The sequence below is a fragment of the Paecilomyces variotii genome (genome assembly GCF_004022145.1).
Source record: "Paecilomyces variotii strain CBS 101075 chromosome Unknown C8Q69scaffold_2, whole genome shotgun sequence".
Taxonomy (NCBI): domain Eukaryota; kingdom Fungi; phylum Ascomycota; class Eurotiomycetes; order Eurotiales; family Thermoascaceae; genus Paecilomyces; species Paecilomyces variotii.
The window spans coordinates 1,455,731-1,482,295 of record NW_021167141.1 but is presented as its reverse complement, the minus strand read 5'-3'; the positions used below and the strand labels follow the sequence as shown (position 1 = coordinate 1,482,295).

Sequence of the window (26,565 nt, the reverse complement as noted above, 5' to 3'; positions counted from 1 at the left end):
CATCCAGGGACTACTAGTGTGGAGATTGAAGGAGGTTTGACACCGTTAGTCAGTTGCGCGGCCGTTGTTCGTGGCGGGGATCTAGTGGCGCAGGCATTGAGGATCGCCATCTGAGACCGACTAGTGAGCCGCACGTTGGACAGCAACAACCGGACATGAGGCTGGAATGGCCCTGGATTCACTGCTGACTCCCTAGATTCGTGAACCTGGGCGTCTTCGAGTCGTCTTTTGGACTTCTTCAAACTACCTACGAAGCAGTATAGCCATCGCCGTAAGAGGATCTGCTTTTCCAGGGAACTAAGTATTTATTATTATACACGAATTTCTCCTTTTGGCTTAACTGGCCCGACCCACCGCCGTATGTCCTGGACATGTCAACGACTGCTACCACCACCACCAAAACGACCCTCGTTGGAGCGCTGCCACCTATGACTGGCACGGTGGTTGTTGCATCTGGAGTACATTGTCCTCACTGCGGCCAGGATGTTCCTGTCTCGACAGAACAGATCAACGACGAGGCCCGGCGAAGAATCCAGGAACTCGAGTCTCAGGTCAAGTTTCTGACGGCTAGGCAAGCGCAGACAGGTAAGAGATATCTCTTTTTTTTTTGCCTCGCCGTCAAAGCTGGAAGATCCGTAGATTATGTACAGTCGTGATCTTGCTATCTTTCCCCTGGGCACTATCATCTTCTAAGAAACCCTCCCCTTGTTGACATCCTTGTGTGCTTATAGCTGAGAAACTTGCCGATTACGAAGACGAGATCAATATACTCCGTTCGCAAACGCCAGCGTATTCGCAGAAGAATGGTTCGATATCATCTACGTCCTCTGCACCAGCAGCAGTATTAGGCCCTTCAGTGGCAGGGACAACCTCGACTCTCGCCTCGTCCGCACCGGAATCCCTTCCGCCGCAACCGCAGACAAGTCGTCTTACTAGCTTCACGTCTTTCCTTCCGTATCGCAGAAATATTGCCACATCTTCTGGTCCAAGCAGTGCATCGTCCAACCATGCACACACCAACTCCGAACTGCAGGATGCCTTGAGCCGCGAACAGAACCTGCGGAAGGCAGCAGAGTCGAGGCTGTCACAGGCCAACTCGGAGCTTGAAGAACTGACGGCGCAGCTTTTCAGTCAGGCGAATGAGATGGTGGCTGAAGAGCGGAAAGCCCGTGCTAAACTGGAAGAACGAGTGGAGATACTCGAACGGAGAGACGGGGAGAAAAGAAAGAGGCTTGATATGTTGGAGAAGGCCATCGAGCGGGTGGAGAGAGTTCGAGGGCTCGTTGGAATGAAATGAGCCATGAATAACGGGCTGTGGATGGAACGGTTGCTGGACACTGTTCGCCGCATACCGAGATCTCATCTGGATCTCTCAAGACGAGATCCTTATTCATGCAAGAGACGTCTTGGTCCGACCTTACCATTTCGCGTTGATTTCATTTTATTGTGTCTATGGACGTGCATTTTACGACCGGATGGATCTTCAGGCGCATGGTTTGCATAATTCCAATTGCATTGCTGAGAGCAGGGATGGCGTCTGAGATGCTTGGTATTTAATCATTTGGCGGCACGATATTGGCTTTTCGGGATTGACTGGATATCGTGATACTGAGTTGAAGTTCCTCTGTGGATTTCAGCCTTGTCTTTTTCTTGTCCGTCTTTTATCTTTTTTTTTTTTTTTTTTTTTTTTTTTTTTTTTTTTTTTTTTTTTAACTACAATTTGGCTGATACCCCTACGTGTCTTGTGGGCATGTGGGTTGTGTTTTTCCTATTTTCCAAAAATGATGTGTTCTTTTGAGTTGATGAACACATCTGTCAGTATTAGAATACTGGTTAGATCTAATTAGCATAGTATACCACTGATCCAATCTATGCCTCTGGGCAGTCATATAGACACGTCTGCTGCTTTCTTGATCCCTTCTGCAGTCCTTGTATGTTCTGCCATACTACGCGTCTACCAAGCGAGAAACAGCCAGGAGCACAACGTAAAGGCTGGTACATTGTTACCACTACGGGCGCTGGGTCCTTTAGGGAAAGATCGAAGCATTAATATCGTTCTACCCTATTCCCTTCAGACTAGTATCGTCTCAAACAGGATCGAGCAAATCGCAACACCACATCGGCTCTGGTATGCAGGCACCGGGCGGTGTGTATTCTGCCGCTGTATGGCGGCGTAGCACGTGCCACCCCGCCCCCGCCACCGAATCGAGTTAAGTTCAACTCACTCATTGACGTCTTTCCCCTCCAAAGAAGAAAAAAAAAGAGCTCATCCCTTTCGTTCGAGCGACTCGAGTTCGAATCGCGCAGTCGCCATCAAATGACCTGAACGCACTAACACCCTGGAATCACAGTTGAAGGGCCTGTCAAGGCCCAGGTAACCATGGCCCGCGGTTTTAACGATTTGATCGATTTTTTGCTCTCAGAAATCGCTCTCTGCGGTGATCAGGGTACGTATTGTTCCCTCACGAGGGGTTTGCGCTCTGTCGCATCGATGCGCATGTTGGTTTTCGTATTTTTTTTTTTTTTTATATTTTGGTGTTTTGATTTCTTAGATTTTTTTACCCCAGCGACGTTGATTTTCCTCTCTTCTTTTCTTTTCTATATCACGTTTTGACGCATGCTTTACATGAGTGCCAGATACCCCAAGTTTGAAATGAACAAAAGATCGTTTCTAGTATTGGCTTGTTTCTCTATTTTTACTGCGTTGGCCAATGAAGTGTTACACCCTGGTGATTTTGTACTTCACTGCGCTTGATGGAAAATATTCTTGCGAATCTTCTTTTTTTGTCATCTTCTAAGATAGTTGAATTCTTTGGGATAAGGCTAATTATCTCCAGGGGCTTCTCCATCTGATGTTCTGGCCTTCGTCGATGCTTTCTACAAACGTGCTGCTCAAGATGGAGTATCAGATGCCTCAGGCGCATCACACCGCCGCATTCCCTCCATTAACAGACCGTTTCAGGAGAAAGTCTGGTCCTGGCTGACCAGGAATCCTGAGGTATCAGTCGGCAAGAACAGGGAATGGAACCATCTCACCTTGGCCGAGGCAGAGGAGCGTGTTTCAGGGACACCAGCCACAAATGAGGAAGATACTCCTACAGTTGATTCTCCAGTTGCGCCCGACACGGAGACCAAACCGCCAGTATCTGAAGGTCGTGAAGTGCCTCGCGTGTTCGTTTCTGAAGAACGGACATGGTTCGCGATCACGGGCCATGGACCGGATGTGACCAAAGTTCTACCCACAGAATTTGCACTCCTTTCGATAATTGCTTCTCGCAAGTCCAGAGGAATAGTGCAGACAGAATTAGTCCGACTGAGTGGCCAAGATAAGCGATCGGTACCAAAGCGTACGGATGTGTTGCAGCAGAAGGGATATATCGAAAAGAGAGCGATCCAAGTAAAATCGGCGAGAACGAGTTTGTGCACACTCAGAAAATTCGTTCAAGCCAAGCCAGCTTTCGATAGCGCGGAGACCCCAGCAGACGCCTCGAAGGAAGAGAAGGAACATATACTCGACTTTAAAGTATTCACCGACAAGCTCTTTGAGATATTGAAAGAGTACGGTGTCATCGCACGTATCGATCTTAAACGTATTCTCGGCTTTAACGACCTTTGGCGCTGGAAGATCCTTTCTCGCGCGCTTCGAAAATTCGAGCGCATCGGCGTCCTCAAGCGCGTGAGGGCTATGTCACAGTATGCTGATACGATGAAAGCTCTACACCCCTGTGTCATGCTTATTCGGGAACCATCCGAGAAGGATATCCAGTTGTTTATTGACGATAGTCGAAACTTGTTCGCAAACCTAGAGCAGGAAGGTAATGCCAGTGTGGAGCTCGATGAGGATCTGCAAGGCGAGGAAGATAGAGCTGGCACTTCCGGCTCACAAGATGTTGGTGTCGTCACAAAGGAAGGCCTTGAAGAAGGTGGAAGAATGCTTCCGACGTGGACCCCTGATCGAAACGTCTACAATTTGATATTTGAAGCAATAGATCGTTCTGGGACAGTTGGAAGGACAAACATTGTGAGCCACCCTGCATTTGAGATTGTAAGCCTTGCCAATACTAACTGAGAGGATGCAGGAAACGATAAGAGTGTGCTTTGGTGGCTTCTTCAGGAGGCCTTTGGAAAACGCATTATCCCGCTTAGTCGAATGTTGGCAGATATCCCAACCACCCCATCTACGACACTTAGCCCTTGTTCGAGACACGGCGCTCAACAAGACCATAACTCTCTATGTCCATTATTCTGCTCGGAATTTCAGCAAACTGGTTGATGCGGGGCAGGCGAGCTGGGAAGCAGTAGAGTTCATCCCTAGGGATGGTAAAAGTGGGAATATCGAAGTACCACCTGTGGATGCAGTTCCTCAAGTCGATGAGTTCGGCTTTCCTTTGGATATTCCAACCAAAGATCTATTGAGGAAAGGCGATGCCACTCTCCTTGAGTGTGCCGCTGCAGCGAAGCCAGCTGATTATTTCCGCTCGAAGAGCGATCCTGTAGCAGTAATGCTAGAGGATGGGAGTTATGGTAAGCTTCTAATACCCGTATATCTTGCATGTGATTATGCTGACAGTCTAGTAGTTGTCAGAGATGGGCGTGAAAAGCTTCCCAACGGCGCTTTAGAACGTCTAAAGACTCCATGGAAATCGCGCGGGCGACGACCAAAGAAGGCACGCGAAGAAGGTTCTCCCGACCGTCCAGACGAGACTCCTCTTCTTCCTAAGGGCCGTGTCTTACCTGAAACAGAGTTAGACGATGCTGAGAGCGCTACGGCAACGCCAACCGTCAGGCGCCACAAGTTATCGAAGTACGACCCTGCACGCTACCCGGGAATGTCGGAGAAAGAAATGCTAGAAGCCATGGGACTGGATGAGTCCTGGACAGAGTATAATGTCGTACTCATGGAGCGTCCTCACTCTGGAGTCTATGTGACTCCTCGTGGCAGACGACGGCCGATGGGAAAGAGACAGGGACGCCCTCGGATTAGCCAAATCGCTATCTTCAAGTCACCAAATTTGAGGACGCTTCCTTGGTTTTCTGACAGAGAAGACCCCGATGCGGAAGTTGAAGATACGGTTGCTGTGTCAGCGCCTACGCCCGAGGCCGTGTCTTCCGCAATTGCGCAGGCCGAAAATCCGGTTGAGGAAACTGGTCAAAATACAGTCATTGGTGCCAATAGTAACAAGAGAACCTTCTCTGAGAGCGTTGAGGCCGTTGTGACACCCCCACCAGCTAAACGGAGACGTGGCCGGCCACCTAAGAAAGCACGTGTAGAGACACTTGCAAGCGTGAATGCACAGGAAACGGCTGCAGCTCCGGATCAGCACATGCCGGACGTCGAAGCAGAAAAGGAAATCACAGAAGACCAGTTAGCTGATCATCCACCAGAGCCTGTTCCTCAGCCCACTCGAAAACGCGGGAGACCAAAGAAAAGCACTGGAGGGAAGGCTCAAGATATACAGAAGGTCATAGAAAATGAGGAGAATAATGTACTGGCAGACGCCGGTGATGATGTGCCGGTCCAGTCTCCTATCGAAGAGAATCAACCGCGCAAGCGCCCTCGCATCTCAACCACAACGGAAAGTCGAGAGCCGGAGCCGGAGGCAGAACCAGAGCCAGCACCAGAACCAGCACCAGAACCAGCACCAGAGCCAGCACCAGCACCAGAGCCAGAGCCAGCACCAGCACCAGAGCCAGAGCCAGAGCCAGAACCAGCACCAGAACCAGAGCCAGAGCCAGAGCCAGAACCAGAGACTGTAAAAACTGTGCAGACAATGGAGGTCGATGATGTGCAAGGCGAAACGTCGACCGAGGTTACTCATACGGCTGACACGGAAATCCAGGGGGAGATTGCAGGCGCCGTGGAGGCTACAGAGTCACATACCCTCGAAGAGAGAGGACAAGTGTCAAACGCAGTGGAACCGGAATCAGTGCCAGAACTGGAACCAGAGCTACAAGCATTGACTAAGGTGGAAAGTGCCGCTGGGAATGAAAGTGTTATGGCAAATACACCCAATGAAACTTCGGGGATAGGCATTGGGGCTGCGACAGGAGAACGTCCGGATGTCGACGGTGGAGAACCTATACAAGCTACGGGACGGAAGAGGAAAGTGAAGAAAGTCCGAATGGAAAAAGGAGGCTCTGTTACCATGCTGCGGAGAAACATAGTGATGGAGATTATTGAAAAAGCTGGAGGTGCATATCCGCTGGGCACAGAGCTCTGGTATCCATTCACGACAGCTTGGCTTAAGACTAGGTACACAGAAAGGCCTGACCTTAGGACGATCAGATCGACTGTGAAGCACATGGTTGATGCTGGCAAGCTACGTCAAATGACTTTTAGTGGGATGGACGATAAAGGCATTATGGTCACAAAGACCATGATAACAAAGCCAGATTTACCCGCAGACGACCCTCTAATCATGGATTTACAGAAAAAGATGCTTGCTGCAGGGTCGCGGTTCTATTTCCCGCCCAATGTTGAGATCAACCCAGAGCTCACAAAGAGTGGTAACAAGTTTACTCCTGCACGAGGCCAAAGGGCCATTACTAGTCTGCCAGTCCGAGAAGATATCACTGTGCAGCTTCATCAAAAACCCGCATTCGTCGTTGCACTGGAACAGAGGAGAGGTCGCAGAATCCAAAGACGTTTGCTTCGCGGTGAGGGAGAAGGTGATCGTTCTAAAAGCCCGCGGCGCAAAGAAAGGGTGAGGCGTTTGATGAAGATCCAGCGTCCTTTGAACGAGGAGGATGCTTTCTTCAGCAGTTTGACATCAATATCGAGGCCTGGCCTCGCTGGTACAGAAGGCAGACGGCGCATAGTGCAGAGAACGAACGGACGGATACAAGACACTGAGGCTCTACAACCGCGTAGGATGAAGCGAATATGGCATCGGATATCAGCCATGGCTCCTCATGCCATGCTCATGAAGCCAGTACAGAAATTCCATCCTTCGACAGGGACCTTTTCTACAGATGCAGGTCTGGCGGCATACCCCAGACATGGTTTCAAAGAGATCCCCGGGCTCTCCCTGCCTCAGTCTGTTGATGATATCATGTCCAGGACTAGAAGACACAAAGTCGACTTTTCAGCGGAGGTTGACCCTCGTTCCAGCAAGTTTTTCTTGGATAACGATGCCATCGCCAGATGGGAGATCCAGAATTCGCAGCTCTTTGATCGCCGCAGTGACAACCTTCGCTACATCAACCAGACTGTCGATGGCTCCTTTGATATAGCGCCTGTTGAAGGAGAAATCCGGTTCGACTTTGATGAACCTGTCTCGCATCCGGCTCGCTCTCCTATTCCGAAGCGGGTCTTACGCCCTCGTTCTCGCCTTCTTCCTGCTCAAACTCGGGTCTCAGACCTTCAAGAAGGAGATGCACGTTTCGAGACTGTTGCACCGCAAAGCCGGCGTCTGTCGAGATTGAATGAATCTGTTATGGCCGAAGAGGTGGAAGCACAGAAATCGCAGGGACGAAAAGCTCCATCCCGCTTCTCTGCTCGACGGAACCGATTTATCAAAGCAATGCCTGATGACTTCGTCCGAAAGCTCACAACCGCGATGGTCGTCGTGCGGACTTTGGCAGGTGGAATTGAAGGCAGAATGATTGATTGGGATCTTGTCTCAAAGGCATTCCCGGGCCATGACCCACAATTCATACAAGACCGTGGCAGGACGATTACGAACAGAAGTAGGCTACAGATGGCCAAAATGCAGAGTGATTTCCAGGAGCGCTTCATAGAGGCGTATCAAAATGACGAAGTCCCTGCCATTGACTACGGCAATCTGGACGCGTACGATTGGGAATGGATAGTGAAGTGGGCTGACAGCCAACTGGACATTCCCACATCAGACCAAACTCTCCTAGAACTGCCTGCCACTCGGGATCAGTTTGATAGACTGTTCGAAATCAGAACAGAGCCTCCGATTTCGATAGAGGAGATCTACAATCGTAACACCACCACTGTTACTCTTACACGGAAGCGGTCGCTATTTACAAGCGTGCCATTTGCAATACCGCTTAAAGAACACCGTCCTGGCATGTCACAGAGGCGGGCAGAACTCGCACAGTTGGAGACGGTAAAGACTTGGGTTCGAGCAAACATTATCACTCCAGAGGAAGCATATAGACCGGCTGATGCGCGACAAGCATTGGAGCGGTTCGGCGAAAGACTCGTTCGCGACGCCGTGCAGTCACTGGTTACGGAACGTTCTATTTCGATGGGTAACAAAGGCCGCATCACTCCCGGTCGAAATTATGATATTACCGATCACTTCCTAGCGATGCTAAGTCGCAGGCGGCCGATTGACTCGGCGCAGCTTAAGGTAGCAGCGCGGTTCAAGACGACTGTTCTGGACAAGCAATTCAAACAACAGAACCATCACGAGGTCAGCTATGCTGCAGAAGACGGTCAATTATTAGCCCTCATCAATCTGGTATCTGAAGGAAGGATCATCCTCAGGCCCAGAGACCCTCCCAGGGCTAAGTACGGTCTGACGGATGGCGGGTATCTCACGAGATTGATCGAGAAGAGCAAGCTCCGGTTTGCAATTGAAGTGCATCCGGTGCGTGGGAAGTACGTCTACGGGAATCCGATCAGGGAAAAGTTGTCAACTATCCCACCTCCGCGTGGCGACATGGACATTGGCACAATCGACCGCACAGATACAGCAACCCCAGTGCCATCCGCCCCGCAGTGGACGCTGCAGCCATTCCCTGGGAGAGTCCCCGTCTGGTTCGATGTCCATCGGAATTTTGTAAAAAGCGTTTGGGACCTAGCCGTCGCGGCTATCATAGGAACGGTGGCACTCCGCCCTGGCATCAGCGCCGCTTCCATCGCAAGCATGATAAAACCGACCATGGGTGCATGGGAGGTGGAGCTGTTACTGGAGTGGATGGAACAAGTAGGTGTCGTGAGTCGTGAAGCTGCCGACCAGACGTCAGTTGCACGGGGGCAGGAACGAGAGCGAGAAAATGAGCCAGGTTGGTTTGTTAAGGAATGGTGGTGGCTCGTTATCGAGTGATTCTACTTTGTTGCGGTCTGAAAAGGATCCATCGTGGTCTGTACTGTACATTTTCCTTTTTCTTCTATCATCTCTCTTCTTGAATGTGGTTTTGCCCATAACATGTTTTGCATTTGCACTCAGTTCCCCAGCGAGGTTTGACGTTGGTAAATGTACCATACTAAGCGGGACGGTCTTGTCTGGATTCATCATTTATTATCCGGTTGGATAAGAACTGTACACTAGATGGATGTACCATAACGAACTTTGGAGCTAGAAGCATTCCAAACTTCACTGAACTTTTAAACAATCACAGTATTCACAAATATTCTCCAGTCTATGGAACATAGAAAGTCGTAATGATCATATATACAGCGTAGGCAGGAGGACATGGTGGAAGAAAAAGGCAATTCAAATGACCCAAATATCGCCAAGAACAGTATCCCAAACAAAAACAAGAAAATGATAACGCCCATACTCGCCCGCTTGCTTCCTATTTTCCAATAGATCGTATCCTAATCTTAGAAAGAAAATAGATAAAGTCCCCCCTCCTTCCCAAGAACGCCTAGTCCAATCCAATCCAATCCAATCTAATTTCAAGAAATAACCCGTCTGCATTTGGCCACATGTTAAATTGCATCCATTGTCGTCATCTTCCGCAAGATCATAAATATCAGCGCTATTACCACGCCGATGATGGCGCGATCGAGCCATGGTCCGTCGGAGGATTGTACGGCGACTTGTTGCCGGGTTGACGTGGGGACAGTTCGTGTTGGTTGTAGACGTTCTTGTACAGCAGGTTCAGGAACTATTGTTTGTGGGCTGGGAGTAGTGGTTGTCGTGGATGGAGACGGATTGGTATGTTGTGTTGAAGACGAAGAGGGCTGCTCTGCGTTTTGTTGCGTAGCTGGCGAAGACGAGGAATTGGGATTCGATGATGATGATTGAGCGAAGGACTCTGCGGATGAGACAGCAGCAGCAGCAGCATTGACAGAATCAACCTGCTTCTTGCCATCATCATCATCATTTCGACCCTCCTTCTCACTCTTCATTTCAAGCCTCAGCTCCTCCGGAACGACCTCCCTCTCCCCTCCATACTCATCAACCACAATCCCCTTCCTCTTACACACCTCCCTCCACTGCGTCAAGATCTGCTCATTCGTCTTCTTCCCCCCAAAACACACATCACACGTCCACCCACGACTCTTCTCCGCCCATTCTCTCCTCGCCTCTTCTTTCGCCTCCAACCCCCCAACTTGCCCCTTCGCATCCGCATCCATAAAGCTCCGAATCGCAATCAGCGCCGTCCGAATCCCCCACGCTGGCTGCCACGTCTCCTCATGATGACCCGATATACTCAGACAGATCTCGCGATTGACCTCGAACCGACCAGAGGGCGTGAGGAAGCGGAACGACGGCGGACGCAACGGGTACTGTGGCGGGAGGACGATGCGACCGTGGTAGATGCCGTTGGCGTAGGGAGAAGGCGCAGGTGGTCCGGAGATAGTGAAGTGCCAATCGAATAGGTTCTCGTCGGAGACTGGGTGAGCGCAGAAATAGGGAGAGGGCGAGGGAGACGATTCGGATAGTTCGGCGGCTTCTTTCATCAATCGGCGGAGTGTGGGGGACATTGTTGGTCTTCTTTGGATAGGGGGATGAACTTTTTTTGATTCTCTGATTTCCTGTCTTGAGGGTATGATAGCTCGTGGAGTATTGAAGCTTCTCGTATTCTCGAAGAGAATCGATTTAGTTTTGTCGTGGAATGGGAGTAGGAGAGAGAAAGATGGGATAGATAGATAGTTATGATGTGGATGGACTGGAACCAGAGCGGAGTCACCCGATAACTAACGGTAGACGCCACGAGGGGAGATGGCAATCTTATCTTAATTCAATTCAATCAACTAGTAGTTATGCAGATCTGGTCTGTCAAATTGAAAACCGACTTTGTCTTCAGAAAGCAAACGCAGACAAGGCAGTTAACAAACAGTTCGATAGATAGCATAGGATAGGAGCAGGGCCGTAGGCCATATTATATGTCTGCGAAAAGGACAGATAATAATAAATAAAGTATTACAACTTGCCGGTTCCGCTGGGCCACAAAATCGTCTTAAAATCTAGTTAAAACCAGATCCGAAACCAGGATACGGCGAACCTCCGGATTCATCCTGGTTTCTTGTTTTCTTTTTTCTTTTTCTCCTTCTATCCTCGGAAGTTGACTATCAAATGGAAACGCCACTTGGGCCGCATCCAGAATAGTAAAATGTAATTAATTAGAATGAGAGTGTCTTCCCCGGAGAATTTCTAACCAGTTAGGAGCGTTGCTGAGATTCAATACTACGTATTCTAGTTAGGATTCGACTACAGATAATAATCACAGATACTCGAGGATCCTGTTTGGGCCATTGATTTGAAATCAAGAATCTATTTCTGCTCGTGTGGCCATACGGTCGGTTACTTTGAATGCAGTCTGACTAGTTATGTTATCTATGTTCTATTCGTAGCGAGAGTGGCTGGTTTGTCACATTCCAATGGTTTCTTGGCGAGTTAGTTTCGCCGGATCTGCTGTCCAATACTCATCTGAACTGCGTATTACAGAAGTTGTTCATGGTGCTCATAAATAGAATAGAAAAGGCAAATTACTGAAACATACTCCGGGCGTATACCGAGTACATCCTTGCTATTGGCATCATATTATACATCAAGAAGACCGGCCATTTCTGCAACGCAACCCTAACGCTCTGCCCTCCCATTGACTAGTCTGAAAAAAATAGACGCGATAACCAAAAATATGATGAAGAGAAAAGCTTCTCAGGTATATGTCACAAGCGCCGACAACTGAGCCATCCAAACACACAATGGCAAATATGCTGGTGGATTCAATCAATGCAGAAAGAAAGAACGACTTGCTTCTCACTCCCAGTTCCGCCATTCATCTGATGGCTTTCTCTCACTGTTTCGACTGGCGACGGATGTGCCAAAGACACTGCCAGTGCCCTTGCGGACTCTAGGTGGAGGCCTACCTGCCTCTCGTGGTGCGTACCTTATTTTCTTGATACTGCCCTCACAGCTGGTGCCATAAGGCGGGGAATCGAGACCGTCCTCGAAATCGCTGTCACCTGGTCGTGGACGAGGGGACATCGGGGCCAGTGTCTTCATCGAGACACCAGTGGTGGGTCGGGAAGTGTCGCCGCCAGTGAGTGTCTTACTTGTCGGCGACCACCGTTGATTAGACTGGCTGTAGCTTCGACTGTTGGTGCTCAGAGCCCGCTCGTACAGATCTCGGTAGTGTTCTTCCTGCTGGGCTTGCTCTTGCTCCCGTTTCTGCCGGATCTCCTCGCGGGCTTCGAGGAACTTCCTGCTAGCTTCCCAGTGCCATCCATCGCCAGTTGTATTGCAGACCGGAAGGGCCCAATAGAGCGGTTTCTCACCGAACAGATGAAGAAGATTTCGACGCCATCCAAGGTCCCACGCATTGGGCATCTTCTCACTGTCCCGTGAATCCAAGTACTCCTCGTACTGCTCCCGCTCCCGTTCTCTCTCCAGGTCATTGTAGTTTCGATGCAAAGCCCGTTGCGCAGGGGTCTGGCCAGCAGCCTGATCACCGTAATAGTCCGGCGGTTGGGGGCGTTCGAACCCAAAACTATCGACGGCGGGAGATGGCCTCTCCTCACCCTCCTCTGCCCGAGTGACTCCGGGGATAGAATTGGCGTGAGCCTGGACGATCTGTTGACCATATTCCTGCAGTCGATGGCTAAAACCTTCATCCTCCTGCCCAGCTGGAGGGCCGAGCCGAGCTCGCTGCACTTCGAATGTCTTCCGCAGCGGAGACGCATAACGAGTCTTCTCCAAAGACTCGATCGTAGTGAGTCCCCGCACAGCCAGACTGATATGCCAGGCGGTAAACCCGGTCAGGACGAGTCCGATAATGCCAGACAGGATAGCCAGCAAGATCACGTTAACCGGTAGATACGTGTCCATATACCGCGTGTCGCTGAACATCTCATTCCAAACCCAATACCCGGAAACAGAAAAGGCAACCCAACAGAAAGCAGAGATGTAGATCAAGAAGAGTAGAAACGCCTTATAGTTGTGCAATCCCACGCAAGTTGCCAGCCACGGACAATGGTGGTCCATCTTCAACACACACTTCTTACAGGTAGAGCAGTGGTGCGTCCGATCAGGCTTCACACACTGACATTTCTTGCAGAATCGCGACCCCCCGGACGAGCTGACGGTATAGGATACGAACTCGGGGAGTTCGGTAGTTGGGAGGTGACTGTATCCATGGCGATTATTCCCCCGCGTACGGGCAGATAGAGGTGACCCCGGGTCAGTAAAGACAGCGACTGTGTACGAAACTTCGGCTAGGATATAAAGGAGTGTCGCGGCGATGTTGCTCGGTAAGCCTGCGATAGAGCGATGGTCAGCACGTCACCAGATATGAGTGATTTCGTTCTGCGACAGGTCCCCATACCAATCCACCGACCATGGCGAGACAACGAGCCAACCGAAACAGCCACATATACCGCCCATGTCGACAGACTGTAAACGAAGGCGAGAGGGAAGTAGGTTGCCGCAACGCAGCAATACCGCTCGACCCTTCGGGCCCAGCTGCGCGTTCGCCGTTTGAGCGGTGTTGACGGCGGGGAAGCCGGGGAAGCTAGAGTCGCCATTGTTTCAATAACAGCGCCCAGAGACGAGAAAAGAAGAAGAGATAAAGTGTGCGATAGTAGATTGCTGTAGATTGCGCGGGCGTTCACACGCAGGCTGCCGTCATTGCCGTGAGCGGAGGAGCATCCTGCGATAAGACGGGAATGAAACAGGCGAAGGGATTCGAAGAGAAGCAATAACGGTGAATTTCGATAGGATCGTCAAGTAAATGGTTATTATTTATTAACAGCCGCAGAGATAGCCAGTTTCTCTTGGAGGGAAGAAAGGGCCTGGAGACGTGGAGGATCAACTAACTAACTAGTTTGCTGTTCTCCGGCTGATGAATCCTCGACCCGCTTAATCAGTTAAGTTGCGACGCTTCCATGGATCCTTTTTGTCAGGGCGCAGCCACTCAGCCACCTCCGTGTCTCTATATTTAAATATATTTTGATTTATTTATTTATTTTCTCTACTGTTATATTGTCCTTCCATTACTGGGATGAGGCCATGGTCACTAGCAAGCCGTACAGGCTATTATCCAATTCGACATCTCAGCGTATCCTGTAGAAATAAAAAGAAAAAAGAAAATACATTCGAATAAAAACGACACGATCGAGATAGCATTCTGCCAACGATCACTCGCAGCCCTATGCTTGCCGCTATGGCAAGGCCCGCACTCTGTTTGACCAGCCTTTTCCTACCCGGAAACGCCATGTACGATGCAGTGGGACTGATAACGAGAAACGAAAAAGGTACAACAGGCCTCTCTCGATGGAGAATTTCGTAATCCGGCCCTATGGATAATCGTAACGGAGAATGTACAATGAAAGATGGAAGATCAATCGTCTTCCAGGGAGGGGGGTATCTTAGTTACTGCTACCAGTCAACTGAAGATTGCCTTCTGTGCACCAGTTCTTCACAGGCTGCAGAGGCATTAGCATTTGCTCTGCGAAATATCAAGGGCAGATAGATACTCACCAGACAACTCAACCGGTAGCACCAGGAACAGTTCGACTTGGGGTACTTGTAGAAGTTGGTTACGAGCACAATGAAACCGACTATCACTGCGACCAGCGCGCCCACCCGAATCAGCCACCAGATCCACCAGAACGGTTTGCGACCCTTGAAGTAGTCGAGAGGCTGCTTGGTGAATTTCTTTGCTTTATCATCGGGCTCTGCAGTACCAGGCCCCGCGCCGCCGCTCATAGCCACATATGGCGTCCGAGCCAGTCCAATACGCTCGCGGACCCAATTGGGAGAACGCAGGAGGCATAGACCCAGTGCAAGGCCCATGATGAAGCCTCCTATATGGGAGAAATTGTCCAATCCGGGCAACAGACCGAGTACAAATGAGATCCCCACGCCGACAAGCATCAAAATAAACTCGACCCATGGCGACTGGCGCTCCTTCCACGTGTAGAAGAGATCCAGCAAGAAGAGAGCTAGGATACCAAACAGACTTCCGGACGCTCCTGTAGAAGCAATTCCCTGCGCAGCATAGTTTCCACCCAGGACGAAACCGAAAATGCCACTGGCAAGATAGACGAGTGTATACCTCCACCAGCCAATCATCCTCTCCATATCGGCACCCATAGATATCTGCACGAGCATATTGAAACCGATATGAATGAAACCACCGTGAAGAAACATCGGGACAATAAAGCGGAACCACTGGTCAGGTTCTGGCCGGTCATCGAGGGAACCTCCAGGATGCGGGTTGGGTACTCCGTTGAAACCGCAGAGTGTGGAAAGCGTGCATTGGTTGCTGGGATCGTTCGCATCGGTGGTAGTCGAGTTCGGACAGCTCCAGTTGATGGTTTGATTATTATTCTGAACCCCGGGCACATTCTTCATGCAGGGTATGAACCGCGCCCCCATGTTGATCTGAACATACGACGAAGGACCGATCATGGGGTTAAATGTGGGCTTGGTCTCGATGGGACTTCCAGTCAATTGTGCTGTGACAGAATCGTCAGTATCGACCTCTGGTTGACCGAACAGGGTGCGTTCTCCTTACCGCTCTTGACAAGTTCTCCGATAAAGACACCAATATCTATAGCTGTCAGGAGCCATGTAACCCACGGGATCTTCTTCTTGAAGAAACCGCGTTTCCCGGGCAAAGCACCCCTTCGACGTCTATGCGGTGATGTGTTCAAGCCCTCCGGAGAGGGCGGATACTGCGTATTCTGGTGCGTCCAATCTGCCTCGTTTACTATCGCAGGTTGGGCATTCGCTTTGAGCGGGATATCATCCGCATATTGATCGTGAGTGGGCGGTCTACCGCCCTGCGCATAATAGTCATTTTCAGAGGCTAGTGATACTTGACTGTGGTGGTTGATGGGGTGCTCGTTGTGGTTCTCATACGGCGAAGGTATATCAGTCGGTCCAGTATACACGGGCGGCGGCGTGGGCCGGCTGAAGGAATGCGTCGACGGAGGGACACGGCCGGACGAGTCTGTATGATTGAAGCTGTTATAGTAGTCGTTGGCTGCCATCTTGGACCCCAGTTCACATATGGGAAATCTCTTTCTCGGTGGTCTTAATCAACGACGGGTAACAAGATGGATACGGTAAAGACCATCAGGGCGCCGGCAGAAACGAGGGGTGACGCGTAGCAAACGAAGGATAGAGGTACTGTTGGCTGCTCCCTTTTGTTCTCTGCAGTCTGGCAGCGACAAGCTGGCGAAATGAACGTTTGACAGCCAATATTATGCAGCGGACCGTTCGAAACACGGGTGCCGTCAGGCGGGAGGTGTAAGGGGTTGCGGAGATCCAACGGCTCCACGACAACAGACGCGACCAGCGAGTGACCAAAGGACAAAGCGATTGATAGGAATTTCAATAGAAAGAACCGCGAGAAACGAGAGGGGTAGGCGAAGAGACGGCCTGAAACCGACAAAGAGCTGGCAAGAATGCTGATGAGGATCGGAGCTGACAGACGCCGTCGGCAGCTTTAACTAGTTAAATCAATCCATCCAGTCACGAGCGGGCGGTGCACACGCCAAAACATCATCGTCGTCAGCCTTTTTTTTTATTTTATTTTTATATCTTTTCTTGACAACCTGCCACGCGGCGCGCCTAAGCCACTTAGTCCCAGCTGTCATCATCGTTATTAGAATAATACTATGCAAGTGGACTAACGGTCTGCACATGTTACCTACAGCCAAGGCCGTGTGGCTTTTCGACGCTTCTGTGGAATATCGCTTTGCTCCAGGACTGTCAACAAAAAGGAAATAGAATCTGACATGCTGGGAACAGGAAATCGAATCTATAAAAGGTTGAGACGACTATGTGTATACTTAGAGATCGACTTGCCGGAAAATAAGGACTGGTTAGCGCATGTCTGGTCGCTAGACGGCCAGAGAAAGTCCTACGATGTCGATCAGAGGTCTATGCACCACTTAGCAATGCTGCGAACGCCGTCTAGCGGTAGAACTACGCCGCAGTGTGACGTGTTTTGAGAGTTCGCGATGATACTGATGGCAGAAGGCAAAGGAAAAAGTAGATATTTATTAGACAAGAAATGCGAGATTAGATATACATGGTTGACATTATGATCACATAAGTGGACATGGTTGCTTGAGCCCACGCCGGAAAACCAACCTCCTGTTCATTATAGTACACCCTGCGTATCCCATAGATCACAAACCAGATGCTAACGACGAATGATTCACCCAATGCTCGTTTTTCCTGGCGAACCGATTCGAGTATGGGGCAGAATGCCCTTAGCATCCGGTAATCACGAGAGCAGACCGTCGGTCATTATTCACTTCACATTAGACATCGCCGTCGGTCCCTCCCCTGTATCATTATTAAATCTATGAGGTAGTATATGAAAAGTCATCAAGAAAAACAATAAATGGAGAAAATAGAAAACTCCGATGTGCGCTCCCAGCCGGGTACATTAATGACTCGGGTATCTAAACAGCCTGGACAATGTTAGCCACAACGCCAATCCAGTAAAATCTGCAATAGAATCCAAGGGTGACGTACAACCGGCACATTATTTCATATTGGGGATAGCAGACTCCCCTAGCAAGATGGAAACCAAATCAATTAAATCAGATCGAGCTTCCAAAAAAACAGTCGGGCATCCCATGACAGCATGCCCTGTGGTCTTGCCTTTCAGGAAGCCCCGGCCGTGATGGCCGCTGGAAATGCCGAGGTAACAGGTTGGAGTCCCGTCTCGATCGCTCCCAACACGGCTCCCATATCGTCGTCGTGTCCGGTCAGAAGCCAGATTAGACGGCTGAGCTTCTGGTAGAGCATGGCGGGGAAGTAGAGCAGCAGGGCCCAGACCAAGAGTGACAGGAAAACAAGGACAAATGTGTTGGCCACGAACTTCTCACCCGGCGTCATGACATAAAGTCCGAAGGTGACCTCGTAGCGATAGTATTGGACACGGACGCGATCCAGCACCCGCTGCAAGACATTGCGTCGCGTATTGGCAGACGAGCAAGCCACCGGGGAGGAGCTGGTTGACGCGGACATGGTGGACGAGTATTTGCTAATCAACTCATCGACGATCTGAGGAGAGTGCGACGAGATGTGGGGAGGGCCGGAGGGCGTATAGAACGAGTGTCCTTCGTTTGCCATAGCGGTAGTCTTCTGATTTTTCCCCCCTCTCTTTCTGTCGTCACTGTTACCAGGAGACTGCACTGTCTTCGCGATCCCCAGCACTGCGTCACCAAGCGAGACAAGAAAACCCCCGTCGCAAGTTGACAGCTAGTGGAATCGACCGATGCAAAACGCGGGCGTGTTGTCGATGACAGAGCCGGTGGGTTTCGCGGATATGATAGATGGATGCTGGCAAAGAGGCGGTCGATCAAACCCCGGTATTATGGAGACGGTCTCGTCGGGGCAGAAACTAAGATCATGCAAATATGAATGTCGATAGAATAGAGACACCCTTCAATCCGGGGAGCGCAGTGGGGGGAAGAGCGGTAGCAGAGAAAGGGAGAGAGAGGTTGAGAGGAAGTTCCAGGAGCTGAGAGGTGAACTGCTTTGCGCGCCTCTTTTGGGGGCTGCGACTAAACCCGGATGCGGCCGGAAGACATCGCGCGATCGAACCTTGTGCGGACCATCGGCTCTGAAAGAAGAGCAAAGAACCGTGTATCTACGAACGCATGGAGCGCGCGATGATCTTTTTTTTTTTTTTTTTACAAGGGCATCTTCATTTCCCCATTACGGTGATGATCCTTCGAGCCAGCGCCGCTCTTTGGTTGGGGGTGCCTGAAGGCGACACCGTGCATGGCGGACGCCGATCTATTGACCTGACAGCGTCGACAGCATCCCGATTCCCCAGAAACAAGCGAGCAAGAGATAAGCGGTCTGGCTTTTTAGCCTTCTTGAATATTGCGGAGAGGTAGATAGCGTCCGCCTGTCAACCGAGCAACGTCCTGTATCACGCAACAAGGGGCGGCAGCAGGCATATTGGAAGCCGAATCCGACTCGCCCTATCCTGCCAAGCTTTGCATCTCCATGGATAAGTCCTGCGGATGGCTCAGACGGGGTTGATGTGATGGACGGCATGACGTCTACGCTGCAGGACCCGGATAGAGCGAGTTTGGGAGTATCCGTGGATGTATGTATGTATTTGTTTAGTATCCATAGTCCCAATTCTTGGAGGCTTGACCAGGTAGATAGAGAGAATCACAAATCATGCCTTATCGTCAGTCAGCCACGGCCAAGAGCAGGGGCTCTCCTCAACGCTGACCGCGAACTGTGCAACACAGCAGTGTCTCCCTCAAACAGGAAGTTAATAGTTCTTAGTTCTTAATGGCTAGAGCCCTGGAAAAGATCCAGGTTCAGATGACACCTTCATTTGACAAGGTGATTGATAATGACTTGCGATGGCTGCCCGAGATACTCCGGGGGGGATCCTTAGGACGATGATCGGCCTGGACTGCAAATCGTCTCGGCGGCTGTTCAGCATCGAGTTCATCCGACTGTCCGCTGACCACGGCCAGTTCTCCCGAAGAGCTTGTCGCGGCTATAGCAAGTTCTTTCCCATTAGGGACAGGCCTGCAGATTTCGATCTGACAGGATCTCCGTTGTGAAACCCTGGACGATACCAAACTTCTGGGAATTCAAGCCTTTCGTAGCGGACTGCCCAGTGTATAGAGTTCGAGTTCAGCACCGGACCCAAGGAAGGTATTGCTACCTGACAGCAGGCGGGCGGGGATGTACCATAGAGTATGATATGGTAGATGGCCTAGTAGATAGCCTGAGATGCCACGCCAGATCTCTGAAGGCAACGATGAGCCATCAGCCTCGTTTTTGACAGGACCGGCCAACGGTTGACGTCAAAAGACAGGCCATCCACAACTCTGAAGTGGCCGAGTTCCCAAACGGGTGTTCGTGGAGCTGTCTAGGGCTGCAGTGATCCTCTAGTCCGGCCGCCCGTCCCAGCGCCGCTCTAGAGGGGTTTGTCTTCAGCCACAGATCCCCAAGGGGCACATCGCGATGCTCGTCCAGATTGGCAGACTGCTGCTGGCGCTAGAGATGTCTCAACCGGTTGGGTTGCAGGCCCGGACACGTTGCGATCGCGCATCTGAAAAATGGGACATCTTGGAGATCCTCTAGTTCCTCACCTTGGCAGATCTAGATGTCGAACTATTGCCCCCCTTCTCCAAAGCCTCTCTGACGTGTCTCCGGGAACCTGGACAACGTCGCGATATCCGCGGTTAGTCTGGCATAGAGTTGGATCTGCCTTTGACTGCGGAATGCCCGAGCTTCGCCGGTGGACGAACTGGATATCCAGTTCACGACAGGGACAAGTTGTTGGCTGCTGGTGGACGATAGCTCGAACCTTCTGATGGAAACCAATCGACCAGCCAAGCGCTTGATGAGCTACTACTGGCTGGACTCTGGAGAGATCATTGTTATTATTATTATTATTACCTGTTGGTTGTTGGTTGTTGGTTGTTGGTTGTCAGCTGTTAGTTGTTGGTTGTTGGCTGTTGATGGTTGATTGTTGGTTCGTGCCATTCTGCGGTCTGTGTGCGTGTGCAGTCGATGGCTTGCGGTGGATCCTGCCAGGGCGATCTCAGATCGGACGCTAGACTAAACTACTACTACTTACTACTGCTGTATTATTCTCGACACAACAATCGGCTGAGCCACAGCTGCCTGCAAACCTCCTCGCTCCCACCCACCACAACATTCTTCTGCTCTCCTCCGTATATTACTTTTTTCTAAAACCCCCCATCAACCACAGCACTAGTGCTCTGACGGCTTGGGATCCCCGATTGGCTCGAGTGCATCGTGGCACTGCGCCAGGTCCCGGAAACCCGGGACGAACGATGATCGACTAGACATAAGCGCGCAAAAAAAGACAGCTTTTCAGGTGGATAAACCATGAATTCAATACAGACTAATATATAGCTCGTGGGCCTATGTACAACAACTACGAGTCAAAGATCGGGCCGTAGGCCGGTACGCCCCTTGCCTCCAAATTATAGACCAATTTCTTTGTCAGAACAGGATTACTGATCACGCACACAGCTTCCGCCTCGAACTCCGCAGCCAGCTGCTGGATGAGGGGCGTCATATCGGTCCGTCCCGTCTTGCTGGTATCCAGGATGACTGCATTAGAGTCCATGCGTGCCACCAAGTCTAGGACGCCTTGACCGTATGTCTGCAGTGGAGATCGTGTCTGCCACACCACCCGCAGCTCGGGTCGATTCTCGTCCCCGAGGAATGACAGGCAGGGCCCAATCCCGGACCCGGTCGTGACCACCAGGACCCGGCGGAAGACCCTCATGGCATATGCAAAGCCATAGATCAGGACGCCGCGCTTCCACAGGTGGGTGGGTGGATTCTGAATGGTGTCAGATGTCCAGTCACCTGCTCGCGAGACCAGAGCGGAGAAGGTCTGTCCGTCAGGATCTGGGAAGGTAGCAAAGGCGTGCCAGTCTCGCAGGGGATGTTTGGCAAGCTGAATCCCCTTCCCAAAGGCGGTCGTGGTATAGTCAAAGTGGAGTCTCACCGCGTGCTTTGAGAGCTGCTCAGCTTGCGGCACAGGAACCTTGCGTAGCATCGCCCAGGGGTGAATGATGGCGACGATCACCACAATCAGGAACCAGAATGCAGGAAGCCGGATCAGGTATTGCCCAAGGGACTGGTGACTCGCTTTTCGGGCGTCTTCCGAAAAGACGAAGATGAGTGCCCAGAACAAAGACAAGACAAGCCAACTCGAGAAGCGGTGGGTTAGCTCGAAATAATCATGTCGCTTGAAGCGGAACATGGGAAATGCCGCAAGGATAATCGCGACCAGGAGACCAAGGATGACATAGGACAGCACCACTGCCGCGGTGGAAATCCCTGGAGCACCTCCGGCAGCAAAATACTGTCGAGAGAGCAGCCCAATGAAGCCGGCATACCACACCAGAGAGGCGATTCCACAGCCACTGTGGACACCCCCATAGTGATAGACTTTGGCAGCAAATCGACGTAGCCACATTGGCGCGGATCTGGGTATCGAGCAGACACTGACAAATATCGAGTTCACCACCAGAGGTTGTCGGGCCAGGCCGCAGACAAGCAGATTAGCCGCGGCTGCGTTGACAAAGCCCAGAAGTTTCCGCTCCGTGGTCATGATTGCAATGAATGTGGCAATATTCGCCAAGAAAACCAACGAGAAGAGACGTCGATAGATGTTGAGGATGACGAAGCGGATTGGGGCGAATCTCTTCTTCTTTGGATCGGGAAGAGTATCCGGTGTTCGAGCGGCTTCCAAGTCGACTTGGACAGCAACCGATTTGTATGGATAAAGTGCCTTCTTCTCATCACGGATCAAGTGGATATCACTGCCCTGTGAAGTATTGGTACTTGGAGCGCTGAGGTCGGAAGACGACCACGTTGGATCGTGGACAGATCCCGTCTCGGAAACCGACATTTTGTACCTCTTTCCCTGATCAATGCAGGCTGAAAGGCAATAATGTGGCCGGGTGTCCGAATACTCGAGGATATAAAGACAGAACTCGAGGGGTGCGGGAAAAGACGTGAATATAGAATATCTATATATGAAGAGACACTCGGGGTGAAGGCTTCCTTCTCCACGCAAACGGTTGTCCCGCTGGAATCAATCACCTGTGGAGAGTAAATAATTCAAGACTATTAATGACCTTGTATTCTCTGGAATGTGGCGGCCTTTTGTGTCTGCACACAATATTGCCAGAAACAGCTTATTCCGCGCAGGGACCAGGCATAGCATTCCTCAACTCCCAAAACTACGGCAAATGACCTAGCAATGCACACCCTCCACAGCCCCCCTTGCCTCTGGAATCGATCCTAGCTGATCATCCGTGATCGCCCCGCCTGATTCCCTGAGGTTCCAGTTGGTTAGATGATCATTAGCCCTAAAGTACGATCGATCCCTTCTGCAGGGTCTTTCTCCACCACACGTAGCTTAACTTATCTACGAACTAAGCCGGGGACGGGAACATTAGATGGCACCACATGAGTCAGTAAATACCTAACCATCAAACAGACTTCCTCATCTGTCATCATGCAGCATCGTCCGTTCAGCTACCCACCGCAGGAGGTATGACGAGCCTACCGTTCGACCGATCCAGGCATGAATCTAGGAGGGGTAGATGTTGGCAGACTTGACGATATCATTGGAAGCGGCTATCAAGAATATGAAAAAGCCCACTGACTATGGATTTAGTTTCCACGCCATGAGGACAGAGGATAGGATGACTGGACATGAGGACAGCCGGCCAAGGAAGGCAAATCTTGTCTGATGGCGAGCTAATCGATCATGCAAGGCTGTCATGGTGCCCATCAGCTACTATCGCCCCCAGTCACTGAGTACATAATAATTTGGAATTAACAGAGTCTGTTTTTTGAGTTCAGCTGGACTATGTCTTGGTGGTGTTGTAGATGGTGGCACTCCACCGCATTCGCACATTCCGTATCACGGATTCATCCATCACAATTCCGTATGAAACTAGATCCCGACGGCTGAGACAAGACAGTTTCCCTTCACTCATGGTAGTTCCACTCCGAAAGGGAGAGATAAATAGAACCTCCGATATCCTCCCAATTACCTTCTTCATTCACGAACTTTGTTTTTGTCAATCGATTGTTTGACATAGTACTACTCAGAAACTCCAAGATGGATCTCCTGTATAGATGTTCTGAGCTTGAGCTCTCCTCTCTTGTTAAATTATTCCCTCCTAACCTGAACTCAATCTGGAGCTTTCTCTCCAAAATGAGCCCTCAACTGATTTCACAATCAGCGGCCAATGGTCCCGAAATCGGCAAGATCTATAAGGACCTTCTTACATTTGCCCTCAACCCTCCTGTCCCCTTTGATGAACACAAGCCACTCTACATTGACGCAGAGAATCCAACTCGGTCTCTCAGCGCTGGCCGCTTCAGAGCCCTCGTTCGGACCTTGATTGCGGGATTGAGGGCACACGGCCTCCAGAATGGTGACTGTGTGCTTGTCCATATGGGCAATCACGTATGTGTTATTCACTTTCCCCGGCTTGCGTCGGATATGACGTTCCCTGCATACCAAAGATCAAGCTAACTGGATTTCATAGGTCATATACTCCGCACTGTTCTTCGGTATTGTCGGTGCAGGTGGTGTTCACATGGGTGTTAACCCATCAAGTCAAGCTCATGAGCTGGATCACTTCCTCGATCTGGCGGAACCTAAATTCATTATCACCACTCCGGAAGGACTGCCTAATGTTTTCAAGGCTACAGTAGCCAAGGGCATTGTGGCAAGTCAGATTTGCGTGATGGATGAATGTTCTATGGCATTCCTGGAACCATTCTTGACCAGCACCCACCATGAGGCTGCGGCAGCAGAGAATTCCCTTCGTGGATCTCTGACTGGAAACAATGAGTCTATCAGCAGGAGCAGCAGCAGCCAATGTCTAAACATCTCCAATCTCCTGGAGCATGGAGAAAGCGACTGGATCTCATTTGACGACGAGACCACCGCCAAAGCTACCCCAGCTGCAATGTTCACGACCAGTGGCACAGGTGGCCTTCCTAAAGGTGCCATTCTCTCACACTACGCCTTGATATCTCAGCATTCGATCATCAACTATGATGTCCCATACGATCCTGTCAGATTGATGTCGATCCCGATGTTTCATCTCTTCGGTGCACTATGGGCCCACATATTCCCCATCCGCTATGGACAGCCGGTCTACATCCTCCCCCGCTTCAACCTTGAGCAGTACATCAACTGCATATCCCAGTTCCAGATCACCGAAACCTACATGGTTCCTGCTATGGTGCACGCCTTGAACCGCTACAGTGGACCCAATCAGGATGGTCTGTCTTCTCTCCGCTACCTTGGTATCGCTGGTGCGGCAATTGATGCCGCCGCGATGCTCAGATGCAAAGCCAAGCTGCACCGTGATGCCAACGTGTCTCAACTTTGGGGTATGACAGAAGCAGGTGTTACGTTCCAAATGCGGTACGGCGAGCAGGATGATACTGCCAGTATTGGCCGTCAGCTGCAAGGCACAGAGGTCAAGCTGGTTGACAGTAAAGGCAATGAGGTCCGTGCTGACGGGGAACCGGGAGAGATCTATGTGCGTGGTCCGGGACTCTTGTCCTGTTACAAGCAAGGAATCCCATCCAAGGACCAGGACGGCTGGTTTAGGACTGGCGATGTCGCATGTGTCCGAGATGGAAAGTTCTATATTGTCGGACGTTCCAAGGAGCTGATCAAAGTCAGAGGGTAAGTTCTTACATCCACATCCTTTCCAATCTATGTACTGCGCCACATATGCCCCTGTGGGCTTGGACCACCAGCCCTGTGAGATCTACCCGACAAAAGACTAACTTTTCGATAGTTGGCAAGTTGCCCCAGCAGAGATCGAAGCTGTTCTCCTGCAGCATCCTTTGATCGCCGACGCTGCTGTGATCGGCGTCACCCTCGATCAAGCCGGACACAACGAGGTGCCCCGTGCTTTCGTTGTACCGACTCTTGGCCTGTCCAAAAACAAATTGACAGCGGACGAGGTGTACAAGTTCGCGCGCAGCCAGCTGTCAAGCTACAAAGCGCTTGATGGTGGTGTGAGCTTTGTCGCGGAGATCCCACGTACCCCGAGTGGTAAGATCCAGCGGTTCAAGCTCGCCCAGATGAACTCGTACCGGGAGATGCTTGTCAAGCTCGGATGTGCTTCTCCACAGCTGTGAGTTATGTAGAGTATTCATAACTCCAGCTTCACCTGCATGGTAATCCCAACCAGGAGTAACCGTTGCTTGTCAAGTCCTGGGTCACGGTACAAAGTACCATCTGTCTTATGTTCGTCATTTACATTTTCGCCGCTCTATCTGTGATACCAAATTGACCATTTCCCTTTTAGATATACAGCATATATGGCGTTCAAACATCTTCCAGTTTGTTTGTTTCATATACCACCAAGTGATAGCGTTCTGTTATCCTTCCCAGATTGTCGGGTATCCCTTGTACTTTTGCATTGTCCAAAAAAAACCAAAGTTACTCTAATATATGCACTACATCCGTTGTCTCTCATTTTCATCTAGTACATACCTCACAAACCTGTTGTACTATTATTCTGCAATAAAAAAACACACAGACTATCCCACACATCAGTTTCACCCGATCATACAAACCATGCACTTGAAATTAAGCCATCCAGCATGATGCATATGCATTGTGGTCCGTGCGGTAACTCTAGGATCTCGATCTTCCTAAAATTAAAGTTGCATATGTCTTGTCTTGTGTTCCCCCCCCCTGAATCAAGGCGGTTTGTGGTTTTTTGTGACCCGTCAAAAGAGGCTTGCGTTATTTGTGGCGAGTGCTGTGGCTTGAATAGTCTGATTTCCCGAGCTCAGCCACACGGCCCGATTGGGGGACATATACTAACTTAAGTTGTAACAGGCAATAATTGATGATTTAGTTTGTGCGAGC

At 50.5% G+C, this 26,565-nt stretch overlaps 8 protein-coding genes across 8 annotated transcripts; 3 read left to right on the top strand and 5 right to left on the bottom strand.

Annotated features, from left to right (window-relative positions):
- Positions 1–40: 40 nt before the first annotated feature.
- C8Q69DRAFT_525415 (hypothetical protein) lies at positions 41–1,671 on the top strand. The gene is made up of 2 exons (XM_028633607.1): positions 41–585; positions 732–1,671. The coding sequence occupies exons 1-2, from the start codon at positions 372–374 to the stop codon at positions 1,295–1,297; spliced, it is 780 nt and encodes a 259-aa protein (XP_028487408.1). The 5' UTR covers positions 41–371; the 3' UTR covers positions 1,298–1,671.
- Positions 1,672–2,380: 709 nt separating this feature from the next.
- Positions 2,381–9,023, top strand: C8Q69DRAFT_490372 (hypothetical protein; the record flags this gene model as incomplete). Its single annotated transcript, XM_028632125.1, has 5 exons — positions 2,381–2,447; positions 2,838–4,021; positions 4,080–4,524; positions 4,579–5,991; positions 6,031–9,023. The coding sequence occupies 5 exons, from the start codon at positions 2,381–2,383 to the stop codon at positions 9,021–9,023; spliced, it is 6,102 nt and encodes a 2,033-aa protein (XP_028487407.1).
- Positions 9,024–9,327: 304 nt separating this feature from the next.
- On the bottom strand, positions 9,328–10,871 carry C8Q69DRAFT_148392 (putative ubiquitin conjugating enzyme). Its single transcript, XM_028625507.1, has one exon. The coding sequence runs from the start codon at positions 10,631–10,633 to the stop codon at positions 9,632–9,634; it is 1,002 nt and encodes a 333-aa protein (XP_028487406.1). The 5' UTR covers positions 10,634–10,871; the 3' UTR covers positions 9,328–9,631.
- Positions 10,872–11,587: 716 nt separating this feature from the next.
- On the bottom strand, positions 11,588–13,968 carry C8Q69DRAFT_456577 (DHHC zinc finger membrane protein). Its single transcript, XM_028629845.1, has 2 exons — positions 13,477–13,968; positions 11,588–13,408 (listed from the first exon to the last, which is right to left on the bottom strand). The coding sequence occupies exons 1-2, from the start codon at positions 13,673–13,675 to the stop codon at positions 11,913–11,915; spliced, it is 1,695 nt and encodes a 564-aa protein (XP_028487405.1). The 5' UTR covers positions 13,676–13,968; the 3' UTR covers positions 11,588–11,912.
- A 128-nt stretch (positions 13,969–14,096) lies between these two features.
- Positions 14,097–16,318, bottom strand: C8Q69DRAFT_148373 (DHHC zinc finger membrane protein). The gene is made up of 3 exons (XM_028625506.1): positions 15,670–16,318; positions 14,631–15,610; positions 14,097–14,575 (listed from the first exon to the last, which is right to left on the bottom strand). Exons 1-3 carry the CDS (start codon positions 16,145–16,147, stop codon positions 14,519–14,521), a joined length of 1,515 nt encoding a protein of 504 aa, XP_028487404.1. The 5' UTR covers positions 16,148–16,318; the 3' UTR covers positions 14,097–14,518.
- Positions 16,319–17,777: 1,459 nt separating this feature from the next.
- Positions 17,778–18,248, bottom strand: C8Q69DRAFT_441938 (hypothetical protein; the record flags this gene model as incomplete). The annotated part of the gene is made up of 1 exon (XM_028628796.1): positions 17,778–18,248. The coding sequence occupies one exon, from the start codon at positions 18,246–18,248 to the stop codon at positions 17,778–17,780; it is 471 nt and encodes a 156-aa protein (XP_028487403.1).
- A 2,812-nt stretch (positions 18,249–21,060) lies between these two features.
- Positions 21,061–22,551, bottom strand: C8Q69DRAFT_397493 (integral membrane protein TmpA; the record flags this gene model as incomplete). Its single annotated transcript, XM_028627780.1, has 1 exon — positions 21,061–22,551. One exon carries the CDS (start codon positions 22,549–22,551, stop codon positions 21,061–21,063), a length of 1,491 nt encoding a protein of 496 aa, XP_028487402.1.
- A 1,320-nt stretch (positions 22,552–23,871) lies between these two features.
- C8Q69DRAFT_441936 (hypothetical protein) lies at positions 23,872–25,826 on the top strand (the record flags this gene model as incomplete). Its single annotated transcript, XM_028628795.1, has 3 exons — positions 23,872–24,126; positions 24,209–25,365; positions 25,481–25,826. The coding sequence occupies 3 exons, from the start codon at positions 23,872–23,874 to the stop codon at positions 25,824–25,826; spliced, it is 1,758 nt and encodes a 585-aa protein (XP_028487401.1).
- Between the last annotated feature and the right edge of the window lie 739 nt (positions 25,827–26,565).